Here is a 15,789-nt window from a genome sequence, read left to right as displayed (position 1 = left end):
CCCCCCCCCCCCCTGCCAGGCTGCAGGGGGACAAAGGGGCTTGGCTGGGACCCTGACAGGAGGAAACCAGATCAGGGAGAGCCGGGGGCATTGGTAGATATTGACCAGTGATTACCTGACGGAATGCAGCGATGCAAAAAAACTGGTTTGGCCGTGTGTGGAATTGTGGAATTTTTTGACTCTGCAGAACTTGCTCTGAGTGAAACCACCTGCAGCCTGCTCTGATGGAAGGGGGGACAGGGATTACTGTATATGCATTAGAGCCACATTTGTCACCTTTACCGAGACACCTCAGGCAACACTCGACCTTAGATAACAGCGTACAAAGGTGAAATATCGCTTGGTCAAAAACAAACACAGAAGTGCTCTGATTCTGTTGGTTCTGTGTGATGCTCTTTTCAGTCTGTTCTGTGCTGCCCGGTATGAATCAGCTGACTTTAGCAGACAGAGTCTTCTTGGCCGGTGTTCACACCCCGACCACTCAACTATCATCACTATCACCTGCTAATAAATAGCATACATAACCTTACCCAGTACAGGTACAGAGCCCTTGGACACTACCAGTGATTAAGGGCTATACAAAAACAATTGAATTGAATTGAATAAACCCTCAATGTAATTAACCTTGTTTAACTTGAAATCCATCTTTTTTAAAAAAGGGCTCAGTGAGGTTGTGGCGATAAACTACTCGGTCATATGCCAACGTGAAACTAATTTAGCCATCAGAAAAGTGAATGTTGTTAATTAAGTGCTGTTGTGCAGGGTTAACAGGTTATAACTAACTGCACATCCCCCAAGTAACTGGACATGCCATGCCAAGCACTGCAGCGACTCTGTCAGCCTAGTGTTATGAAATATGAAATGTTTGTCTGCCTATTTACAGTGATTCAGAGGTTTCTAAGACTACACTGCGAATACAGCTGGAGTCTCCAACGCTTTAGACACGGAAAATCCACAGTTCCACACGCAGATCGCCCCTACTGTCATGAAAAACATTTCATTTACAAAACGATTCAATATTCAACAATTTTCTATTATGATTCAGGAAAAGGTTATGTAATGCTGTTTTGAGTTTAAATGAATGGCGAGCAGAGCTAAAGCTAGTCTGAGGAGTAGGTGTTCTCATTTTCTATACAAACGCTTGATCAGAAAACATGTGATATTTTATATAATATACCTCATATATATATCTCATATATCATGTGTTTTATATTTGATGCTCTTATGACCTCTGAAAGCGGAGGTTGAAATACTTGAAATGATTCAAATTAACTTCAGGGAGAGTATCGCACTCACTGGGGAAGGTGTGTCTGTCGGTCTGTTATTCCTCTGTCTAATAGCGTGACAAACGGCCACCATTTAGCTGTCAGCTCACTGTGAAGTCTACTCAGCCGCCGTTCACCCTGACCTATTTTGTTTCCTCATGTCATCACGTGACCCCAGAGTCATGACCCGCCACTACCAGGCTGCCCTGCTGTACGCACCGTTCCCCTGTCCACGCTGTGTGTTTGGGAGGAGGATTTCTTGTTCATCTGTCTGAGTGCTTCGTATTGGGTGACTTTAAGGTCTCTAGTGGCACCGAGTTGGGGGTTCACTCACAATACTGCGCCACCATAGAGTTTCCCACGTTGCATTGGTTCACACCAGTGTGTGTGTGTGTGTGTGTATGTTTCTGTGTTTGAGTGTGTATGTGGGTGAATGGGAGCCATACAAGTTATTTAAAATGTATTCCTAAGATATGTTTATTTTATTTGGTTTCAAAGACTAATATATATAACGAACATAATGTTGGATTATTTCCATAAATATCAGAATCTTCTGAAAATAATTGGAATAACCACTGAAAGAGGTCGGTTCGACCCCTCTAAGAGGAATACCTGAAGGTGTCACTTTGGACAGCTGGAATCTCTCCTGGTACAGGGTCATCCCTGAGGGACAGGCCTGGATGTGATGGTTAGGTCTCGATCTCCAAGCCGCATACCATGAGAAGAGAGGAAGGTTGGTTTATCTCCAGCCCTGCGCCTGTAGAACACATGATCCCATATCTGAGATCTGTGGAGAACAGGTGTCACAGAGATAGCCGCGGCTGTCGCCCTTCTATCTCACTGGCATCGCTTCTGCAAGTCTCTCAGGATTCCTCCAGTGTGAGTAACATTGCTCACGAGGAGCACATGAACAGGGCCCGACCGGTTACACGCCCGTCACGACAAAACAGCCAGGAACACTTACACAAGCCATGTCTTTGTCAAGTTATTTGTTTGGTAACCATCAAAATAATAATATATTATGATATGAGTACAGTTACACAGTACGGAAATATACCTTTGATCACATCTGAAACTCATCTTCATCTCTAATACAACAGCCTGTATATGGTCTAAACAATTGATAAGGGGCTGGTGATTGACTCCCAAAAGCCTCTGCTCTGCGTCCATCTCTGCACCTTGTAGCTCTGTTAATGGCCCTGGATGTCTTGGTGCATGGCTCAGCCATCTATTTAGTAAAGTATATGTCATCTTTGGATAAAAGTGTCTCCATCATCACTAAATTGGGCTTATTGACTTACCCTAACCCCAAAGCTATGGGTGACCTTTTCAATGAGCTCAATACCAGCGATATGGAAGGGGTGTGTGTTGTAATAGTATGAGAACACAAGAGGAAGGATCCATTAATCACTGTTATCTCTGAACGGTTTGCCTTCAGCCGACAGAAGGCTCATGTGAGCCCTAGCGTTATGGAATGCTCCGGAGTGTGACAGGAGACCTGGTCATGTGAGAAGAGCTGAAGAACGGAGGAAACAGAGTAGAAAGCCACAGCTCGGAACTGTTTTGTGTTTTCAGGATTTACTTTTCTACTTTAAGAAAAATGTTGTTTTTCTTCTCCCTCCTATTACAATGATCCAACTTTAAGATTGACACTGAAAAATCCATTTGCATAACAGTAAAACTGATAGCATCTGGAATGTTCTTTGTCATCCTAAATCAAAGACATAAAACCAACAGCAGGTAGCATGTCTAATGAATGTCTTCCATGTGATAGCATCTAGCGTGTGACCATTCAGAAGAAATGTGGTAAGTCTAGTATCTGTGCACTCTATGATCTACAGATACTTTTAATTGTTCCTTTCCTGCAAGAAAGTTTGCAGCTGATGAACAGTTTGGTTATGTTCACTTCCATTCTGTCATGAAGAGAGAAAGAGAGTGAGAGAGAGAGAGAGAGAGAGAGGGATAGAAGGGGAGAGAGAGAGAGAGAGAGAGAGATAGAGAGAGAGAGAGAGAGAGAGAGAGAGAGAGAGAGAGAGAGAGAGAGAGAGAGAGATAAGGCCTGAGGCCTCTTTTTGAGTTTGAGTATGTTGTTTGACAAAGAGAGGATCCATTATACAACTGTGAATCACATGCAGTAGTGACATAATTGTGGCTGTGCCAATGACCTGCTCATCAAGGAGATCTGCTCAACCGTGGAAAGGGAAAAAGGGAGCATGGGCCAAGCCACTATTATGACCAGCATTGTAACTGATCCATCGTTCAGGGCTTCTTCAACCATACACAACAATACAAGACAAGATAGATGGCTAGAGCGCTGTTATGCTATAACCCTAACCCTATCTGTGAGAGGGATACAACGTTTGATTTGTGACAAATTACCCAACGATTCGTCGTGATATTTTAACAGAAGCTGATGATTTAAAAGAAGATAATTTCTGGGAGGTATATCCCTGCTCATTATTCAGCTGTTGGCTATGAGTATTAGGAGGCAGGTCACAAGGTGTTCTCGCTCAGCCAGGTGTGGCCAAGGTGACACACCCCCCTGCTGAACCCTATTTAACCAGCGCACCGCCGCAGCAGAGTCACTCTCTGTTCTCCCGACCGCCACCATGTTGAGCTGGTTCTATGGTGGCACCAAGAGCACCAACGTGCGGTTCTCCCTGCCCGCTGTCTGCTTTGCGTGGCAGATCGCCATGATCGTCCTGTTCGGGGTCTTCATCAGATACAATGAGGAGGCAGACACTCACTGGCAGGAGTTCAGGAGGGAAAACAACATCTCCAGCGACATTGAGAATGACTTCTACTTCCGCTACCCCAGTAAGTGTGACCTCCACCTCGGGCTGCAGACTGATCCATTGTCCTTAGAACACATCCTTATTTACTATATTTATCCTTATATCCTGTATTTATATTCATATCTTTGTAACCACTTCAATGCTTGTGACTGGTGTTTATTTATTGCAGTCTCATTTGAAATGGTTCATTTCATAGTTTATCACCCAATTAAGGAAGCAATTTAATTACAATAATACATACTGTACATTTCAACCATTTAAAGAAAAAGTTGTAATATTCATTCAATATGCATAATAAAAACAATAAAACAATAATAAACAATAATAAAACATAATCCAAAACATTCAACAGTGTCAACAGCTGTAGAAACCTATTGACTTGAAATGATTCAAATTGGAAAATTACAATACTGATTCTTCAGATTTGACAAAATAATCAATAAAGGCAACCCTTCAAACGACGACGAGAGGATTTGACTTATTGTCTTTCTAAAAGGCGAGACCTACCTTCCCTGACTGTGTCAGAGTGTTTGCTAGAAGCAGAGGCTCATGGATGTGTCCTCCCTCCCAGGCTTCCAGGACGTGCACGTCATGATATTTGTCGGGTTCGGTTTCCTCATGACCTTCTTGAAGCGGTACAGCTTCGGTGCAGTGGGCTTCAACTTCCTGGTGGCAGCCTTCGGTATTCAGTGGGCTCTGCTCATGCAGGGCTGGTTCCATACCCTGGACCCGGCCACAGGGAAGATCCTGATTGGTGTAGAGAAGTAAGATACACTTCAAAGGTCTTCTGCTTGGTTTCCTGACATTGTTTGCTGTTCAGTTGGCTGCACAGGGCGTGTTTCCCTCACTGTCGGACCTCAATAGTATATTGTTTTGATAATGCATCGTCTGAAAATGAGGAACCAGATAATCAGGTTCAGGGAATTTTCAAAATGCTGACATTGCTCAGCACATAGCATCATTAGTAGAGTGACAATGACCATGCCTGTCATGCTAGGATCATTATGTGATGACTGACGAGAACCCTTCAGTCATCCAGCTCCACTGGTGGTTGATAGTGAGTCGCACACGAAACACCTGATTGTATATCAACGTCTTCCTCCTATTTGGTCCAAACAGCTTGATCAACGCAGACTTTTGTGTGGCCGGGTGTCTGATCGCCTATGGGGCGTTGTTGGGGAAAGTCAGCCCAGTCCAGCTTCTGGTGCTCACATTGTTTGGCGTCACACTGTTTGCTGTGGAGGAGTACATCATCCTCGACCTGCTGCATGTGAGTTTTCCCCTGAGCTGATATTCTCCAGAACCACCAAAGGATGAGATCCTTTCCCAGTGGGTGCTGTGCGTCCATGTTCACACCACCATGTCTCCCCAGGCCAGGGATGCTGGAGGCTCCATGGTCATCCACGCCTTCGGAGGCTACTACGGGTTAGCTATTTCCTGGGTCCTCTACCGCCCTAACTTGAACCTGAGCAAGCGCCTCAATGGCTCGGTCTACCACTCTGATGTCTTCGCCATGATTGGTGAGTGTGTGTTTGTTGTTCCTTAGTGCCACTCTGTGTCTTACCTTGCGGCCTAGAAGCGAGGGTGTCATGTTTGGTGTCTGCTCACAGGTACACTGTTCCTGTGGATGTTCTGGCCCAGTTTCAACTCTGCCATCACGGACCACGGGGACGGGCAGCACCGCGCGGCAATCAACACCTACCTGGCGCTGGCTTCCTCTGTCCTGACGGCGGTGGCCATCTCCAGTGTCACACAGAAGAAAGGGAAGCTGGACATGGTAACGTCGAACCATTACAGTCCAAACGTACACTGATTGTTTTCATTGGAAGTTTGCAGCGTGCGTTAGAATGCTGTGTGTTTTAAACCTCTTGTGATTGACAGGTTCATATCCAGAATGCCACCCTGGCAGGGGGCGTTGCTATGGGAACTGCAGCAGAGTTCATGATTACCCCGTACGGTTCGCTGATTGTTGGTTTCTGTTGTGGCATCATCTCTACCTTCGGCTACGTCTTTGTTACGGTGAGCAACTTACAACAATATAACAATTACATAATAATATTTTTTACGTCATTATTTTTGAAGAGTAGGAAAACCCATGGGTGCAGGGTTTTAGCAGGATAACCTTTTAACAACTTTATGAATTTCCATCCAAAACAAAAGTGTTTTTCTACTGAAAGTGACTTGGGTTGACTAACTCGAAATGGTGGTCACTTCGCTCTTGTCCGAACCAGCCACTCATGGAGAAATACCTGAAGCTGCAGGACACGTGTGGAGTCCACAACCTGCACGCCGTCCCGGGGATGCTGGGGGGCTTCATCGGAGCCATTGTTGCTGCCTCTGCAACGGAGGAGGTGTACTCCAGAGAAGGGTGAGGAGGAGGATGAGGAGGAGAAGGGTGAAGAGGAGAAGGGTGAGGAGGGTGAGGAGGAGGGGGAGGAGGAGAAGGGTGAGGAGGAGAAGGGTAAGGAGGAGGGTGAAGAGGAGGGTGAGGAGGGTGAGAAGGAGGTTAGCTCCAGAGGGGGGGAGGAGCTGACCCCCTCTAACACAAGAGGAGGGGGAGGAGGAGGTGTACTCCAGAGAGGGGGTAGGAGGAGGTTAACTCCAGAGGGGGGGAAAGTCATAACATGTGCAGATCCTGTTTACCCAGCTGGAGGTCTGGTTCCCCATCCTAGGTCAGAAAGGTTATAGTCCATCAACACTATCTGTATGAAAGACAGCTTTCTGACTTGGGACAGGTGATCAGACAGTTGGTAAAAGTATTTTTAACCTCTATAACCAGATACCTAAGCGTATGCAATTCGAACTAAAAAGTTATATTCCATAAATGGACCAATGCTTGTTTTATTCTGCCAGGTTAATCAACACGTTTGACTTTGAGGGGGACTTCGCCGACCGGACGGTTGGGACTCAGGGCGGCTTCCAGGCCGCCGCCTGCTGCGTGGCCATCGCCTTCGGCATCGTCGGAGGGGGGTGTGTAGGTAAGCTCTCAGACAGCGGCGTCACTGAGTCACGGGCCAGGGAGCCCGTCCAGAGGGTGACCTTTGATTTCTATAATAATTGACACGTTATGGTCTCACTCGCATACTTATCCCTGGTGACCCGTAACGTTTTCTGAGGTGTTAAATAAGACACCACCTGACATCCCCTGAACCCACCTCACGTCCACCTGAACCCACCTCACCTCAACCTGAATCCACCTCACCTCCATCTGACACCACCTGACACCACCTCACCTCAACCTGAATCCACCTGACACCACCTGATACCACCTCACCTCCACCTGACACCACCTCACCTCCACCGGACACCACCCTAACCCTGACACTACCCTAACCCTAACCCTGACACCACCCCACCTCCACCTGATACCACCTCACCTCCACCTGACATCACCTCACCTCCACCGGACACCACCTGACACCACCTCACCTTCACCTGACACCACCCTAACCCTGACACTACCCTAACCCTAACCCTGACACCACCCCACCTCCACCTGAACCCACCTCACCTCCACCTGACCTGACTTCTTTCCCGTTCCAGGTCTGGTTCTGAAGATCCCTATCTGGGGCGACCCGGCTGATGACAACTGCTACGACGACGAGGCTTACTGGGAGGTAAGAGAATGTTTTCTGGACTCACCACCAGGGGGTGCTGTTGCTTTGTGAACTGTAGCAAGCGTTTAAATAGCTAGGACTGGAACTATGCGGGTTGACGTTATGACCATGTGACATTTTTCAGGTCCCAGAGGATGACGAAAGCATCCCTCCGATTCTGGAGTACAACAACCACATGATCCACAAGCATCAGGACCTGTAAGTGTACATCAGCGCATGAAGCCTAAAGGGAACGTCCTTGCACGTAAAAGTAGTACTTAGCATTGTGTAGCATCTTATCCTAGCTATCTTGGTTGTGTACGGGGAATGGGTTAACCTAGTGATTGTTGGGTTAACCTAGTGAGTGCTTGTGCCTGTAACACAGTGTGAGCTTCACCTCAGCACTGTAACACAGTGTAACACAGTGACCTCAGCTGTAACACAGTGTAACACAGTGAGTCAGCTGTAACACAATTTAACACAGTGTAACACAGTGTGACACAGCTGTAACACAGTGTGCGGTCAGCTGTAACACAGTGTGACACAGTGTGACCTCAGCTGTAACACAGTGTAATAGTGTGACAGTGTAACACAGTGTTATTTAGCTGTAACACAGTGTGACGTCAGCTGCACCTTCTGCTCAGCTCCCAGTGAGCCCAGATTAATTAATATCTCTCTTCTCTTTTGTAGATCGGAGTCCAACTTCCAGGTGGAGCAGATCTAGGAGCAGCTACGGGCCGTTGAACCAGACGAGTGGAGGCCCTGATCACTGTTACCTTGTGGGACAGGAACTTTTATTTTCACAGATGACTTTTTTGTATAACACAATTAAGCTGTCGCTATTATTACTTATTACTATGCTATTGAAAGCACAAAGTGGATAGCATTCCTGTATACATAAGGAACAACGACCCAATGAAATAAAGGCCTACATAGCGGACATGAATGAAGGATAATCTCAGGGTAATCTTATAGGCCTACGGAGTACTTCTTGGCCTATCCTATGTGGGGCTCTTATCTGAAGGACTTTACATTTACTTTCAGGCCTATGGTCTCTGGTCATGTAGGCTATCGCTTATGTGCAGCAATAATCAGTTAAAATGTAAGTTTGCTTTGATTATGAACAAAGCCTACCAGATAGGTGTAGTGAAGGCCAGTGAAGCAAAACCCTGTATATATAGTATATTTGGTCCTTTCCATTAACGTTTAGCATGTAGTAGTCCTAGGCCTACTGACTAATCATCAATGAGCATTTGTTAATGCTTTATAATATCTTTAATCAAACATGATGCTTAATGATTGTATATACCTTCTGATATAGTTCTGTATATATATATATATATATTTTATAGAGGCATTGTTTTCCCTTAAAGATTTTGCTCTCAAATTTTGCAAATTATCCAAATTTCGCCAATTGACCATTATAGTCAAAATAAGTTAATGAATTAACTATCTTTAACATGATAGTTCATTCAGTAGGCCTACTCGTTTTTTTTAATGTATTTGTAACTAAGATAATTACTGCTCATATATTTGTCTTCACACAGCCTTCAGTAACAGTAAGGTCTACCCTGGCCTCTAATGTATTAGACCTGATTTGGGAATCAAACATTTGTGTACATGAGTGATTCATATGTTTAGCGAGCCTAGTCATCTACTTGAAGAGACATGACGGAAGGTGTAAATGTTATATTTTTGTGATTTTTGAAATAAACACATTAATCAAAAACATTGCAATTACATGAACAACAGTGTGAAGACAAACATATAAATATAAAAATATAAAAAATCAAACATGAGTCTTTTGAAAAAGTAAATGTAGCCTCCAAGCCACCGCAGACAGACGGCGACAGGACGAGCCACACAGGGACCCCCTGCCAGTAGCGCCGGTATAAACACCACAACAGGATCCAGCTCAGCAGGGTGCAGACCTCTCTCACCTTTAGGCTTTGTGATCACCTGATATTGTGCGTGTCTCTGCATTGATTATCAGGGAACCGAGGCTAGAAGAAAGGCTCCAGCCTGTGTAGCACAAGAGCAACTGGAGGCATTATGTGTTGATGAGACCGCTAAGTTAATCTATGAATCCTGACGGACGTAGAGGATCTGAGTCCTCATCCCAGACGTGCTGTAATGTCCAGGGCATGCTGGGAGAAGGCCAGCCTTTCCCCAGGTCTCCTCCTTTTCCTCCTTCCATCCTGCTGGTTACCCCCTCCCCCAGTCCATTATCCCCTTCAACAGCAGGCCAATTTGTCCCCCCAGCCCAGACCACGCCTCCCCCTGCTGTGTTATTTAGACCCTCTTCACTTCAATAGCAGGTACTGATTAGAGAACTTCCATGACCTCTTCCTTCTTCCTAGGGATCCCTCCTCCCATTCCCAGCAACCTTTAATCTGATTACATGCTTCCTAAGCGTTTCAGTGTGGGGCCAATCCTACCAGAACAATCGCAGGACATGTAGTGTGCACAAACCAGAGGAATTCTTGTGCAGGGCTTCCCAAGTCAAGTTCATGGTATTAATACAAAGAGAGAAAGAGAGAGAGAGAGAGAGAGAGAGAGAGAGAGAGAGAGAGAGAGAGAGAGAGAGAGAGAGAGAGAGCATAGCAATAAATAGTGATCATAAAAAATATACAATTTTTTAAAAATTGAGATAAGGACAAATTGCACATTATGCATTGCATTGCAGAGAGCAATGCAATGCACCCCCTAGCGGAATGTAGACCGCCATGCATAGACAATCTTCAAAACAATTTAAAAATTTAAACGACTTCAAATAAATTGGTATTGAAATCATCAATCTTAATTTGTCGTTTTATTAAACTTTTTGCTTGTTGAATTATCACTGAGGTCCTATACTTCATTCTATGTTTCAAGTTAATGGTGATGGAAACCAGCGGCTTTCGATGAGAACCAGCCTAACGTCATGTCCACCATTTGTTCAGAGTAGTAGTGACACACAATATCATGAAGTGACCTGATGGCTGGCTGGCTGCTTACACCGATCTGATGACCAGTTGAAGCAACACATTGGTACTAATCAGGGAGAGAATATTCATACAATAAAATAAAAAAGGATTTAAATGAAGACTGTCCATTTAAATGAGCAACTGAGAGAGAGGTAGCTCGTGTATATTTATGTTAATGTGAAACCTATTTTAACATTTACAGGTTATATTTATGTTAAATGTTAATTATATTATGTTTCTAATCATTGAACCTTGTCAATGCTACAGTTCCTTGCTAAAAGTCAAGTTCAACATAAATTAAAAGCATTTGGGCTTTTTAATTGCATAGTCTACCTCCTTGATTGTTGGAAGACAGAGTTGCTTCCAAGCAGTAGCCACAGGCGTGTCTATTGCGTTTGGTAAGTTTGGGAATGTGGTTGACACGACTCATTTAAATTTTTAAGCCCTGAGGTTTGACATGTTTATTCTCTTCACCTACACTTTCCGTCCTGAGACTGCCTATCTGGGGAGACCGTGCTAATGACCAGAGCTATGACGACGAGGTTTACTGGGGGGTTCGTTTTATTTTGAAATTCGCCACAAGGTGTTGCTGTTGCCTTATGAACTGGAGCAAATAGGTGGTGCAAGTTCATGTTTTGACCATGTGTTGGGTTTCAGGTCCCGGACAGGGTCGAAGACAGCCGCTTAGAGCTCCAAAACCACCTGATGACTGCTGTGAGGATGGAAGAGGCAAGCGGTCAGCGCTGTAAGCACAGCAGTCCGCCTGACCAAAAAACGTGCAACGCGACTCCACAGTCAAGCCCAGCGGTAAACTATTGGCCAATATTTTTATTTTAGGGAAAAATATATATACAAATGTCTTATTTTCCTGCTTATTATGCCAATTTACATGTAAAGAAAACTGTGATCATGAACCTCATGATGGTTCAATCTACATTTTGGTGTTCAATTGTCTTGATGTTTTTATGTTTTCTATGTCAGGCGGTGTAGCCAATGCCCACTAACTAATATGCATTTTAATTATCTTGAATTGAATTTTCTAATGGCAAATTAATCAATTATTGTGTCTGTTTTACGTTAATGAACTGCGTTTGTTTAAGGTATGCTCTCATTTAAAGTACCTCACTGAAATTATTCATTCATGTTATGCACCATTTTGTGATTCAAAGTGTTATTGTACCAATAGTCCAATTTACTGCCAGAGCAAGACAATAAGACTGTAGGGTAAGGACTTATTACTAAGTAATTTACTTGAAATCACGTGATACTTAAAACGTGATTTCAGTTGTGGTTTTAGCCGGTGCAATGGTCTGGACAACCAGTGATTTTGATTCACAAGGCCTACATTTACTTTTATTTGTCTTTAGATCTTCATCCTTGATTTGAGAATCACCAGAGTCCAGGAGCAAAACGCTAGGCAGTACACAGTGTCATGATCTGGAATGAAGATGAAAGGCCTCGTCTCCAGAAGACCAGACCGAAGAGCCCAGGAGAGCCTGCCTGAACAGGCTGGGGTTGGACTGAGAGAGCAGACCTGTGACTGTGTGGTCACACAGACTGCCCACGGCTGACGTTCCTCAAGTTGTCCATTCTGATGGTAATGTGTCCTGGACAGGCTGGTCAGTCGGGTCACTTCCTGACCATTCACTGTGACACTAATGAACTCTGAACACCGCCTGGTGGAACCCCAGCTTTGTACTGCTGTGACGGTTCAGCTGGTTTCAGGGGTTTGCAAGTGATGGGGTTAAATGAGTTAACCATGCTTTTTCATATAACTCTTCAACTTAACACAATATTCAAACTTAAAAGAGAATGTAGGCGCCTAATGAATAATGATCGACTTACATTAGTCCGGTGGAAATGACTAGTGACACTCCTTAAAAGGGGTGTACCATGGAATTGTACTTTTGAGTTTTGAAACGCTTTAAAGAAAACATGCTTTTTTAACAAACTGGGGTGGATTTCAGGATAATGGTGGTTAAGGTGTGTTGAATTTGATTAACATCATGGCGGCCAGGCAGACCCCCTGTGAATACCTGATGTTGAGGGAGTGGCCGCAGCTAGCCCCATGAATTATATGACCCCTTGTCCTGCGATTGTTCTGGTAGGATTGGGCCCACACTGAAACGCTTAGGAAGCCTGTAATCAGATTAAAGGTGGCAGGGAATGAGAGGAAGGATCCCTAGGAAGAGGGAAGAGGTCATGAAGTTCTCTAATCAGTACCTGCTATTGAAGTGAAGAGGGTCTAAATAACACAGCAGGGGGAGGCGTGGTCTGGGCTTGGGGGACAAATTGGCCTGCTGTTGAAGGGGATAATGGACTGGGGGAGGGGGGAGGGTAACCGGGGGAAGGAAGGAGGAGAAGAAGACCTGAGAAGGCTGGCCTACTCAAATATTCATTCACTGTCCATCCCCACTTGCACTAAGAGTGCATTTACCGGGTCAAAGGGAAGGTGTTGGGGGGGTGACCTCTGAGCTCACGTGGGGATAGGGGTATCAGTGACCACTACAGAAGGCGGGGGGGGGGGGGGGGGGCTTTGATCCGGGAACAAAGAGGATCCCTGCTAGTGTGAACGAGGAGGAAACCACAGCTGATTAGAACAAGTGGAGCGAGTGGCCGAATGCTTTAGCTAACGAGCTGCTCCCACCTGCTCTCCTTTCCAATTAGAGACCAGAGTAGAGACCAGAGTAGAGACCAGAGTAGAGACCAGAATAGAGCCCAGAATAGAGCCCCGAGTAGAGACCAGAGTAAACCCAGAGTAGAGACCAGAGTAGAGAACAGAGTAGAGCCCAGAGTAGAGACCCAGAATAGAGACCAGAGTAAACCCAGAGTATAAACCCAGAGTAGAGACCAGAGTAAACCCAGAGTAGAGCCCAGAGTAGAGCCCAGAGGAGAGACCAGAGTGGAGAAAGAAGAACAAACAGAGGAGCTAAAACTGATCTACTGAATAAAGGTCAACTTACACCGTCGAAAGCGCACAGAACCACGAAGAGGCTTCAAACTGAAGAGGTGAGGACGTGAGAGAACTTTTCCCAGATGAGTGCATGATGCCTAATTCAGTTTAAAATAAAGTACTACTAGTACTATGATGTACTGATGTACACAATGGCTGCTTTACTGTTAATTTATACCAAAGACAGAAGAAACAACTGATCCTTTATGATCTCTCTCTCTCTCTCTCTCTCTCTCTCTACATTAGCCCACTGCCCAATAAGAGGATTGTGGTCTCAGGGCCGATGGATGGCTCTCACAGTGACTCTCTTGAATTGAGGGCCTTTCACATGGGGCCCTCAAAGAGCTCCACACAGTTCTGGGTTCTGTAGAGGGGGTGTCAGGGGCCGCTCATTGCTATGCTGCCCTGGTGCCTCTGGGGCCGGTTGCTAGGCAAGGTACCACCGTCTGAACGTGCATTTGGCCAGTCTGCGCCATTGTCCCCGTTTGGTGGGACAGCTCTGTCTGCCAGCAGGGTGAGTGACAGGGCTGGCCTCATGTCCCCCCCCCCCCCCCCCCCCCCCCCCCCCCCCCCCGCCCATGCACACACACACACACACACACACACACACCCGAATCTCACGGCTGAGGGACGGATGTGGAGGAGCTGGGCCATGCTGTGTGAAGTCACAAGGCTTCAGCGGCCCCTATATGGTGCTCCTGAAAGGGCCCCTGGATGGGGCCATTGGGTGGGGCCCTTGGCGGTGGGAAGCAGACGGGGCGGAGCACATGCTAAGTTCAAGTTTGTGTCATTGACCGTGGAACTCCCACTCTAACCAGTCTGAAGAGACAGACCACTGCTCTGACCAGTCTGAAGAGGCAGACCACTTCTCAGAGTGCTGTGGGTCTGATGCTGGACTCGCTCTTCCAGTGTTTATAAAGATGCAGTTACTGTAAAGCCGGCAGCAAGGCGCCCACGAGCAAGGCATCTGGTGAAAGTATCTGGAAAACCACTGAGCAAGGCACTACTCTGGGTTGTGTGAGGAGGCTAACAGGGCCCTGAGCCTGCTCTGTGTTGTGTGAGGAGGCTGAGGGCCCTGAGCCTGCTCTGTGTGGGTGAGGAGGCTGAAGGCTAACAGGGCCCTGAGCCAGCTCTGTGTGGGTGAGGAGGCTGAAGGCTAACAGGGCCCTGAGCCTGCTCTGTGTGGGTGAGGAGGCTAGATGCTGACAGGGCCCTGAGCCTGCTCTGCTCTATGTGAGGAGGCTAGATGCTGACAGGGCCCTGAGCCTGCTCTGCTCTGTGTGAGGAGGCTAGATGCTGACAGGGCCCTGAGCCTGCTCTGCTCTGTGTGAGGAGGCTAAATGAGGGCCCTGGTTGTCCACGTAGGGGATGCGGACCACCTCCATCAGTACCGATGGAGCCGCGCTGTGGGCGTGGACGGAGGGCGGAGGGGGCGGGGCTGAGGAGGAGGGAGGGTCCACAGTGGAGGGGGTGGGGTGTGTGGGGGGGTGGGTGTTGGACAGGGAAGGGGGGAGCTGGGGGGCGGGGGGGGATGATTCTCAGGGGAAGGGGTGTCTGGGTGAAAAGCGACAGCATGTGTATTGTTGGGGAGCCTGACTCGCCACCCTGGAGAGCTCCCTGTTCCCACGGTCCGCTCAACAAACAACCCCCCTCGCCCTGCACCCCCCCCCCCCCCCCCCACACACACACACACACACAGCCCACTCCCAGCGGTGATGTCATTAATTACCATCAAAATGAGCATGACTGCAAGCAAGCGTGCGTCTGCCAGCTAGTTTTTGCATGCATTTTTGTGTGTGTGTGTGTGTGTGTGTGTGTGTGTGTGTGTGTGTGTGTGTGTGTGTGTGTGTGTGAGTGTATATGCGTGTGTGTGTTTCATAGAGGGTAAAATGGAGGGAAAGGGGAAAGAAAGGGACTATTGTCTGTGCTGGAATAAAGAAATCTCCACTGACCCATTGTCCATTTTTCGGACCTATTTGGTCCGAAAAGTGGACCAAATAGGGGCTGTGTGAGTGCGAGCAGGGCTGTCACAACTCGTCAGAGCCTTACAAACCCTGATGTGCACCCAGCGCGCCAAGGGGAGACACCGCGACCCGGCCGAAGTGGTCCCCATATGCAGAGCTCTCTCTCCTGCCCAGAGACCTGTCTCTGCCAACCCTAGTTGTGTGTGTGTGTGTGTGTGTGTGTGTGTGTGTGCATGTGTGTGTGTACGTG

At 46.7% G+C, this 15,789-nt stretch overlaps 1 protein-coding gene across 1 annotated transcript; it reads left to right on the top strand.

Moving 5' to 3' along the window:
• The first annotated feature begins 3,839 nt into the window (after window positions 1-3,839).
• On the top strand, window positions 3,840-9,385 carry LOC307075939 (ammonium transporter Rh type C 2). The gene is made up of 11 exons (XM_079736706.1): window positions 3,840-4,082; window positions 4,632-4,824; window positions 5,180-5,330; window positions 5,433-5,580; window positions 5,671-5,837; window positions 5,942-6,079; window positions 6,292-6,428; window positions 6,914-7,038; window positions 7,604-7,677; window positions 7,802-7,875; window positions 8,347-9,385. Exons 1-11 carry the CDS (start codon window positions 3,875-3,877, stop codon window positions 8,378-8,380), a joined length of 1,449 nt encoding a protein of 482 aa, XP_079592832.1. The 5' UTR covers window positions 3,840-3,874; the 3' UTR covers window positions 8,381-9,385.
• The last annotated feature ends 6,404 nt before the right edge of the window (window positions 9,386-15,789 follow it).

The sequence above is a fragment of the Pollachius pollachius genome, assembly GCF_949987615.1.
Source record: "Pollachius pollachius genome assembly, chromosome: 5".
In the NCBI taxonomy this organism is placed as follows: domain Eukaryota; kingdom Metazoa; phylum Chordata; class Actinopteri; order Gadiformes; family Gadidae; genus Pollachius; species Pollachius pollachius.
The sequence above is the reverse complement of the archived record's forward strand: the minus strand, read 5'-3'. Positions and strand labels throughout refer to the sequence as shown.